Below are 10,992 nucleotides of genomic sequence, written 5' to 3'. Positions count from 1 at the left end.
GGCTTTTAGACAATATACAGCTCCAGAAGGCTACCTTCTTTTTGTATTGTTGTTTACTGATAGGTGAGTTCAAAGTCTAGTCTTAAAATCTTCTAGAAGAGACTTATTTTCGAGTATGATGAGAAAATGTCCCACATCCTGATCATGTTATTGACTCTTAGAGGTTTATATAAGTTTGAAGTACACAGAATCATATCATCCCTACTAAACGATCATAATCTTAAATAATTGTTACTTGTGCTTAGATATAACTTAAGAGGAATCATTTATTTTAAAATTATTAAAGTGCTCATTTACATTTTGTACTAAATCACTATTTTACGATTACTGTGAATTCATTCGAGGACATTCTGGTTTATATCATTGTGAAACACCAAGACTGTTGGCTCATCAGCTCTTTCAAGGCTATACTCACATCTGGACAATAAATAACAGGATTCATTCAGAACACTCTATACCTTTCGATTTATGATAGAACTTTTAGGATCATCTGGGATTTAATTCACAATGCTTTAAGTTCCTTTTAAATTTAAACTTTGTATTTTAGGGAAATACATTATTCGCAGGATTTTACTAAACTTGTTGGTTTCGCTCTTTTTGAAGTTGCAAAGTTTGATACCATAGAGTCATAGAACTATAATGGCATAGCCCACTTCCTTTGGGACTTAGTTGTCTATATAACGTTTACAACTATCAGTTACTACCAGGTTTAAATTTATACTATTTTATCCATTATTGCGAAAACTGATTCATTTTTCATTTTCAGCTAGTTTAAAAGATTCTCATTCAAGGGAATGATAACTTAAAGTGGCAGACTGCTTTATTTTGAAAAAGAATACAACAAATGCATCATAGAACAATAGCAACAACAACAGCAACAATAATGAAAATAATGATGATGATGATGATGATAATAATAATAATAATAATAATAATAAATACATAAATAAATAAATAATTAAGAGGTTATACGTTTTATAGCTGACATTGCAATGATACGATCAAATAATTCACATGAGTAAGGTCTAAGAGAGGTTGTAGGGGTGAAGCACTTATTTTTATTTCCTATGCTTCGTTAATTCGATTAGTAGCAGTTTCTGTAAGTTGAATATTTAAGATAAATAATTTCATTTTTAATCTTATTCAAAATATTACAAACAATTCACCAGTGCCAAGTGGATTGGTGGCCTCCGATTCAAAGATCTGTCAGATTCTTAGGAAGTTTCACTGTCACTCTTTTTTTATCAAGCAAAGATTTAAACCGATAGGGTTGAATATCCAAATTAAAGTTGGTAAAATGTACTTTGTTTTCCATTATGACGTGCTGAAAATGAAGAAACACGATCGCATTCCTTAGGATCGGGATGAGCGCAGTGACGTGATCGTAACACGTGACTGTTGAACTGATTAACCTTAAGAATCTAAGCGGCTCAGTAAACTAGCCGACTTTGCCAAAAATTTTGACCATTATTATGAGATGGCGAAATTTGTTTTAAAAGCATGATATTCTGATTTGTGATTCACATCATGTGAGTAATATTACAAATTCCTTTCATGAATACCATAATATCGGTTCGAACTTCCTTGATGTATTGTAACAAATATTTTGGCGGAATAAAAGTTTACCATTGCGATATTCGTATTTTGCGACAGCTATCAGTAGTTAGTAGCTGTTAACAGGGCCGACAAGAAAGGAGGGGCAACCCGTAAGGGGGCCCAGGCCAAACAACACATTTTAATTTTATAAAAGAAAAATTTTGTTTTACAAGAACTTGGAGAGGACCGGGTGTTTCTTACCACAGGGCCCGTGATCGCTCTCTACGGTTCTGGCTATTAATAATTATTTTACTCCATGAATACAAACGACTGGATATATTCTTAAACAGAAATATTCCGCACATCTGCCCTAATCATAATGAAATCTGAAGTGTTTAAAAAGAGAAAACAAAACTATTAATTCAATTTGGCACTGTCATTTGATATTTTCTTGTTGGACAATTTGGTCAAGTTATTGTTTTGTGCCCGGCGATTTGAACATTTTATTGAAAACATGTTTAACTTGATGAGCTGAACTTTTCCGTCTAGATCTAGTTTCCACTTGTTTCCTCCGTTTTATTTCTCTATGAAGTTCATGGAATAACTGGTATATCTCCTCGCCACCATCGGAAGCAGAAGTTTCATAGAATGCGCATGACATGCACGTAGCTAAAGTTTGTCCTTCCAGATAGCTGACTTTTCTACCATGGCATAGATCGGTTTTGTTTCCAACAAGGACACATGTTGAATTTGACTTTTTAATATCGTCCAGGTTTTGTTTCATCTTAAATATTTCTTCAAAACTTTGCCTGTCATTAGCTGCGTACACTAACGCAAATCCATCGGCCCATCTCGCATGACCCTCTCTCTCAATCGTCCATTCCTGCAATGGAGCAATATGTTATAGTGTGGCTTAGCACTTAAGTAATAATCATTTATATCCCTGTGTCTGTCTACTCTCCTGCGTAAGTATTAACATGTGTAGCTTTTGTTTCACAGTTTAACTTCGGCTTTCTGCCAGTAATTGTGTTAGATGTATGTCTAGCTTGTCGAACTACAATTTTAATTTCAGATAACTCTTACCTTGTATATGAAATAACCCGTATGTAGATATGTGACCATATGAATATATTGGCATGTATCTATCTACTGAAGAGATAAATGAATGAATGTATGAATGAATATATATATATATATATATATATATATATATATATATATATATATATATATATATATATATATATATATATATATATATATATATATATATTCACTCGAGAAGATCAAGACATGTATAGTACAATAACAGCTAGCACAGTGGGAAAAACTTGAAAATTCAGAGCAAAGTTGAGCGTTACTTAAAATATGCAGCTGTTCAGCCACTGGAAGAAGGCCAAGAAGTATCCAATTAGAATGATCTTGATCTCAACTCTTTATACGATACTGTGCATCTATGTACAACAACATAAAATAGTTTGAAGAAAAAGATGATTATGTTTAAGTAGTAATATTGACAATAATTGAAAAATGTAAAGATATATATCTTCCCATGTCGGATAATTTCCTATAGATTCTTGCTACGACTAAGATGTTTCACAAGTTGCATTGCCTCAGAGCTACATAGTGCCACGCCCAATGCCAGTCACTGACGTCACGCGAACTCAGTCATCGTGATTCAAACGCGTAATTTCATTCTTTTGGAACTTGTTGCTGTTATGGGTTTAACGCATTTTTCAACACACGAGGAGCTATACATGGTGGCCAGAATATTTGGGGGAAGAGGAAACGGACGGAGAAAACCAAGGGAAGAACCAACGACCCACGACCTGCTGGCAAACTTTCTCAAATACCGACGTTGGCCGAGCCTGAGACTCGAACCTCTGCGGACACAAGTGAGACCAATCAGCTACTCCTGTGGAACATAAAAAAATGAACGACGTATGTTTGCAAGCTACCATCGAGTCAGTATATCGTACCAAACGATGTTACTAACAGGATATGTTTTTTTGTGGGTCTTTTTTAACTCTAAGGCTTTAACAATGTAGGGATCGGGTGAATTCAGAGCAGACTTTATGAAGGCTCCCAATACTACCGCGTGTAATGTTACCATGAATAGCTGACAGAGTGTGTTTTCGTTCGTGTTTTGTTTGTGTGTGTGTGTGTGTGTGAGAGAGAGAGAGAGAGAGAGAGAGAGAGAGAGAGGGAGGGAGGGAGGGAGGGAGGGGGAGAGACTGAGTGGAGTCAACATTGTTTAAAGTTGCTTAACAAAACTGCTCATAAGATAAGCCTCGATGAATTTAAATCATATTAGATATGAAACTCAAGGCGAACATTCATTTCTTTATATTGTTACGAGTCGATGCTCTTAAAATAAGTAACAGAAAAAAGAGACGACAACAAGCCTTGTAAAATTTAACAAATAATTTATTTCCATATAATACAAAGTGAAAAATAAGAAAAAAGAACGTTTGGTATTGCGAATTAAATCCAAAAATAATCCAAGAATTTATGACATAAGTCCTAGTAATAAAGAGTCCTGAATACAACTCAGTTCAAGTCCCGACAAGATCCGAAATTGAAGGCGATGACGTGTTCTGTTGTGGTCAGCGAAGTACTGATGTGTCAACAGACTCTTGTTGAATAACAGAAATATTATTAAAGATTTGAATTCAGTATAAATTCCAATGAATGTCTTTATCGAATAATTTTGTCAGAGCATTTTTGTATTTCCCGAGAAAGTAAGTAATTGAGTTAAATAATTTAAAGAAAACAAAATGCAACCCAAACTGGACACAACATAACGCAGCTTAATATTCTAGATGTAAAATAACAACTGGTGAAATTCTTACCGTCAAAGGATAATCTAGTTCTCTGTTTGACCTCAGATCACATCAGCATTTTCTAAAAACAACCAATATTTAATGGAAAATAACCTTATAGAATGATTTTGTTTACTCAAAACACAATGACCTATAAAATTCACATGGGAATCTCCAAAACCCTGACCCTGATAAACATATTTACCACTTCTTGTTTACCTGAATAATAATTCAGTTAATGAGCTCATACACATACAGTATAATGAAGCTATTTTTAGTTCTTTGCATAAATGAAATAAAAAAAGATATTTAAAGAAAGTCAATCAGGTCAAGCATAAATTAACTCCATTTTTTGAACAAGGTAAAGTCCAGTAAACAATGTTACATTACAATAGCATGTACTGAAATAAAAAAGATAAAACTAACAGACAAACAAGTAAATTAAATATACATAACAATATCCCATTTTTTCCTCCACAACAGTCATGCAGCAGTTTGAGAGTCAAACAAACCGTTTTCAGGAAACTTTGGAACCATATGCACTTCTTTTATCAGTTTCTCGTCCCTCGTTTCTCCATAGATATGAATTATGATACAGACGTATTATTGCTATCGGTGTTACTTGAGGTCAAAATAAACTCCAATATGTAGTCAATGGTCGCAACTAAGGAAAGCTAACATCCATTTTGATTTTAACCATTAGATCACAACTTTTCAACTCGAATAGGATTACCTCCGAAAGATGTCTGCCACTCAGATTTTGGCAGATCGAGACTATGGCACAGTTACATCACGACCATTGGAATGTTAGGAAACATCTAAAGTTCTCTCTTTGTTACGGTCCTTCAAACCAGGAAAAAGTGGCTTCATGATTAACCAAAATATATACTTCTTCAACTCTGCAAACACATATTTATTTAATTTTGTTCATTCAGCTTGCTAATTGTAACAATGGCTAACATTTTTCATTCTGGAAAATGGATCGGCGTAAATGAGTATGCAAATTCTATCAACGCCGAAATAGATTTTGTTTCACTCAGGAAGAATATTCTTACCTTAAAAGGTTTTAAAGATCAGAAAAAGAAAACAAGAAAACCATAAACGTCATTAGCAAATGAGTTCTGCGTTGCAATTATAATAGCTTCCGGTTTCAGTATACCAGCAAACTGTTGTATGTCCCTTTCTTAATATTACTGTCTGTCATTCTAGCCATAACGGAAAACATTACAGCACCAGATTCATTGTAAATGGTCAATGGTTGTCATGTGACTGAGCCATAGTCTCGACAAAAAGCTTTTCTGGATTTCTGTTGGTTCAGAACGAAATAATTCAATTATTCGGACTGACCTTTGTACCCTGCACGCACGTCGAATCCCTCTACCAGCGATCCAGTGCAACATGGGCCTTTGAAATTTTTTCTATCCAGTACCACTGAATGAGAATATATTTGGAAGACGAATCGAGAAAGGGCAAATCCTATATGTCGATACTATATATCTCGACTTAGGTTTCTTTTTTGTATATGTCTTTTTCGGATATTCGTATGACTTCATACCCTATAGATAACATTTCAGAAGAATCCAAGCTTTCCAAACATTTTGTTTGTTAGCAATTCTTCTCCGAAATGACGGTCTGTCAGGCAACGGGTTGTTGAATCCTTTGCATGCGTGCAGGCGATTCACCACTGAATCGGCCACTATAATATTGTTTTCTACCGCGGAAAGCAATATCAGAAATAATGAAAGGTTCCCAACAGCAGCGTTTTGGTCTATGTGTAGTCGTCTTCACTAATTGACGCAGTTACGGTCAGTGTATGCAATATGTCTGACTGAAGGACCCTACACGTGACTAGCTACGATGGCTTCCCTGGACTTTGCCTTTCATAGCATATGCTGCACGAATATAACTTAGTAAGAAAGACACAAATTTCTATGAAAAGAAACATTTACAAAAAAAGCACGAAAAGATATAATTGCAATTTTCTTTCACGGGAGCACGAGTTAACGCGATGCAAAACTTGCATTAAGTTATATATTAATTGATTGACGACTTCTATTTAAACGAGTACGGAAAAATTAAGAAATATTATGAATGCGTTAGAAATATGGATAAATAATTGTACCTGACCCGCTGTGTCCAGAATTTCCATGGCAACGGACTCATCATCAATGGTTGTATGATGCTTGTATTTATATTCTGAAACAATGATAACTATGTAGTATGATAATCGGTAGATCTTGTCTGAGTGTCCATTTCAAATGGAATCTATGAAACGAATCACATAAATTTCATTTGAAAAGTACTTATGCAATGTTATATTAATCACGTGACAAAATTACTAATATTATTTTAAGAAACCGCAGTTAGCATTAAGGACTGATTCTAAAATATATTATGATGGCTTGGTCATTACGCATTATACTTACATGACGTCATTTAGGACCGCATTTACTGTTATTTTACGTATTGCATATTATTATATTATGGCTTAGTGCAATTTACATGCAGACATCGCAGTTAATGATTGCCCAAAATTATTCTATGAACGTCTTGCGCGGTATATTCATTACGTACTAGCTACGACCGTAGGAAGTTTCATTGCACCCCTCCCCCCCCCCCGAACTACTTTGTTTTACAACTATTTACTATCAAAATATGGACGTTGTTTATTCAATAGGTACCAGAGTGGATGTATGCAATAAAAATGCAACTGCCATGTAAGAGTCAAGAAGAAAAAAGTCAACAAGTTGGAAAAAAAACTGGAGAACAGCACATACTCCATAAACAATAGAGTAAGCGGCAACAGAAAAGTAGCAAATCATCACAACAAATGAGTAATGAACAGCAAGAAAGGAAGTACTCAAAACCCAAAGGAACTACAGCAAGGAACATTAATACACATAAATCACCTCCCAAAACATCAGTAAACCAAAGAGTCAACATAAATAGGAATTTTATAAATTCAAACAACAATCAACATGATGAGCAACAGCGAAAAGACTTGACACCCCAGGGCACAACAAAGACATACGCAGAATCCGTAAAACGGGTGGAATCAGAAACAGTGACCATGAGAAAGACACTGACAAACCTGGTAAAGATTTTACAAGGGCTAATAGAGACGACATCACAAGACAATATAATAGGAGGTTCCACAGATCCAAAAGTAGACTGGAAAAAAGAAAACAAAGCGAAGAAAATAAATTAAGAGAGGTAAAGAAACAGTGTAAAAGCTCTCACGTAGAAGATTAGCTGATAATGACTATATACTGCTAGGATAAGAGCTAAAATTTTGTCCCAAACCAAAATGTCACAATAAAATTAAATTAGCTGAAGAAGTGTTTAATTTTTCTAGAAGCCTAAAATTAAAAGAATTTTTTTCTGATAAAACATACAACAATTCAGAGAGTAAAACTCTTTTCATCCTAAAAAATGGATTATTTTAACACAATTAAATCATCTTTAACACCACCTAGTGGACGTGATTCATATTTAGATTTTTATATTGACGCGATCACAAAAGAGATATTAACTGATAATCATCAAAAGCAATATCATAGTAATATTTCTAAGGACGAAATTAAGTCGTTGCATAATCTGATGAATGACGACAGTATAGTGAATAAAAATGCTGATAAATCAAACATTATTATTATTATTATTAATCAAGAAGATTATGTTAAAGAAGTTGAACGTCAATTAAATGATGGAAAATACTACAAAAATGTTAACGAAGACCCGTCAATAGAAATTAAACGAAAAATTTCAACATGCATTAATGAGATTGCTAAAAATAATTCCGTATATGAGGAATTTGATACTTTCCCCCTTAACATACGTACACCTCAATTCTACATATTACCCAAAACTCGCACAAATCCTGACCATAATTTACCTTCAAATTATCCAGGACGACCAATTATATCAGGTTGTAATTCATATACTGAAAACCTATCCAAATTTATTGATAGTGTTTTACAACCTTTAATGAAATCACTTCCTTCATACATTAAAGATACTACTGATTTCATTAAAAAGCTGAAGTCTATTTCACAGCTATCTGATAACTCAGTCCTGGTATTATTAGATGTAACATCACTATATATGCCGACATTCCGCATGCAGATGATATTGAAGCAAGCACATATTTTCTTGATAACAATCCTAATAATAGCACACTATCTAGTTAAGAGATTTGTAAAATAATACAACTTATCTTGGAAAATAATTATTTTCAATTTAATGATACGAATTACATCCAAATAATGGGTACGGCAATGGGTAGTCCTATGGCTCCTTCATACGCTTCCCTTTTCATGGGTAAATAAGAAAAGGATTTTCTTCAAAACGAAAAATTCAATCCATCTGTTTGGTTCAGATTTTTGATGATATATGTATGATCTGGAACCATTCAACTGAAGAACTGAAAATTTGTATTGATCGCCTAAATCATTTTCACCCGACGATTAAATTTACTTATAATGCATCTAATACGCATGTCTCATTTTTAGATGTAAATGTAACAAACAATATTGATTATACTATCTATACAAATATTCATATCAAGGAAACTAATATCCACCAACATGTGGAATATTCTTCATATCATTCCATGTCATGTAAAAATGGTATACCATATAGCCAGGCCGAAAGATACCGACGCATTATTTCAGATGACTGTCATTTACAAAATTCGTTGAATAAATTACAAACATATTTCCAAAATAGAAATTATCCAACACATATAATTGATTATGCGCTTAACAAAGACCGTAATCTGACTCCCCATAAGGCTTTAAACACAGCAGAATGTAAATTAGAGAAGAAAAAAAAAATTCCTTTCACAATACAATATAATCCTTCATTACCTAATATATGTCGTATAATTAATGAATAGTACAGTCTCCTAAATTTATCAAATAAAACCAGCGTAAAATCACTTTAAAACAATAAACCAATTCTCGCTTATAGAAGACCCAAGAATTTGCAAGATGTTCTAATTAGAACTAAACAGACAGAAAAAAAGACAATTTTCGTCATCTAAATGTAACAGACACCGGTGTTCTCAATGTGCAAACATAAGAGAAAGTACGTCTTTCAGTAGCTTTAGTACAAAAGAGATATTTTCTCTACGTGATAACACTAACTGCATATCACCTGATGCGATTTATTTGATAACCTGTAAACAATATAGCATGCAATATGTTGAACAATCTCTTCAACATGTTTCAAAGAAAATGAAACATCATCGCTTTCATCGTTTTCCTCTAATAGTTCAATACACTTTAACAGCAATAATCACTTCCTACCTGATTTTTCTTTCATGCCAATAGATATTGTGCATGGTGACATGAATTGCCATTGTAGGGAAAGAGGATGCAGCTAAACCTAGTTCAAGGTCGATGCCAGTTGATTATTTACACATAGTTGGCATTGTTACCAAGGAGTCCAATAATAAACATATAAGTAACATAAGGGGATGTGTTTTTCTCATACAGAGTGTGGTTTGATGACATCAGCAGAGGAGCAATGATTCAAACAGATCTGTCTCTCACAATGATTCCCCTAACCGTGGAAGAGGCTCAACCATGACATCTGACGCTGACGACACAACCTGCCATTGTAGGGAAAGAGGATGCAGCTAAACCTAGTTTAAGATCGACGCCAGTCGATTATTTATACATAGTTGACATTGTCACCAAGGAGTCCAATAATAAACATATAAGTAATATAAGAGGATGTGTTTGTCTCATACAGAGTGTGGTTTGATGACAACACAACCTACCATTGTAGGGAAAGATAATGCAGCTAAACCTAGTTCAAGATCAACGCCAGTAATAAACATTTCAGTAATACCTTGCATCATCTAAAGCTACTAAAAGCCAGAGTTAAACAAAAACAGCGAGATTCATCAAATCCCCCCCAAATGAAGTATAGAATCTCATGTGCAAGTGCTTGATTAGTGTAAAAACAAAAGAGTGATGGGTCAAACTATGAGCTAAATTCAATCAGAAGGATTTCGTCAAGTTTGAAGGTAACTTCGCAAATGCGATTAACCTGCCAGTTTTTATTCCTAAATTGCGCTAGGTTGTAAAAAGCAAACAAATGCAACTAAAGCGTGAAGGTAAGGGCAATTTTGCCTTGAAAAACGGAGCCAATTTCTGGCGATGACATTTAAAATTGATGGAAAATTGGCCTACTAGGTGGTGCAATACTTGAAAACCTTATCAACACACTCTGTCTGTTTAATACGGTACCCTTAGATCTGATTCGGTCGGCAAAATACAGATATGTATTTGGTGGATGCAAAATGATATAGGCTCCAACGGTCAGACCTTTCTGGAATTTCTTAAAGACAAACTAAATAGAGAACTTGTCTAAACACGCTAGATGTTAGAAATACTAAACCCCAGCTTTGGCAAAATCAAGAAAATCCAGCACGCTGCCTTGTAAGTTATTCCGGTTTATATGTGGAAAAAACGGAAGTCTTTTGATTATAATTATGTTAAAAATTATGCAGTTGTTAAATACTACTTCAGCTCTTGTCTGTGGTGATTTTTCACGAGCAAGGAAACATTCTCCCTTCAGCCCTTTAATTTCATGTGATGGAATAATGATTGGCAACTGTGAATAG

The 10,992-nt window shown here is 34.2% G+C and overlaps 1 protein-coding gene across 2 annotated transcripts in view; it reads right to left on the bottom strand.

The window, feature by feature from the left end:
- Window positions 1-798: 798 nt before the first annotated feature.
- Window positions 799-10,992, bottom strand: part of LOC149796237 (ras-related and estrogen-regulated growth inhibitor-like) — a 30,686-nt gene continuing 20,492 nt past the window's right edge. For both annotated transcript variants that reach the window (XM_089964213.1, XM_089964214.1), the window contains 2 exons: window positions 6,481-6,554; window positions 799-2,419 (listed from right to left, as the gene is read on the bottom strand). In XM_089964213.1, the coding sequence (XP_089820339.1) occupies window positions 2,009-2,419; window positions 6,481-6,554 (485 nt within the window). In that variant the 3' untranslated portion in view covers window positions 799-2,008. The remainder of the gene's footprint in view (window positions 2,420-6,480; window positions 6,555-10,992) is intronic.

The sequence above is a fragment of the Sinohyriopsis cumingii genome, chromosome 7 (assembly GCF_028554795.1).
Source record: "Sinohyriopsis cumingii isolate HCF-2022 chromosome 7, ASM2855479v2, whole genome shotgun sequence".
NCBI classification, from domain to species: domain Eukaryota; kingdom Metazoa; phylum Mollusca; class Bivalvia; order Unionida; family Unionidae; genus Sinohyriopsis; species Sinohyriopsis cumingii.
The sequence above is the reverse complement of the archived record's forward strand: the minus strand, read 5'-3'. Positions and strand labels throughout refer to the sequence as shown.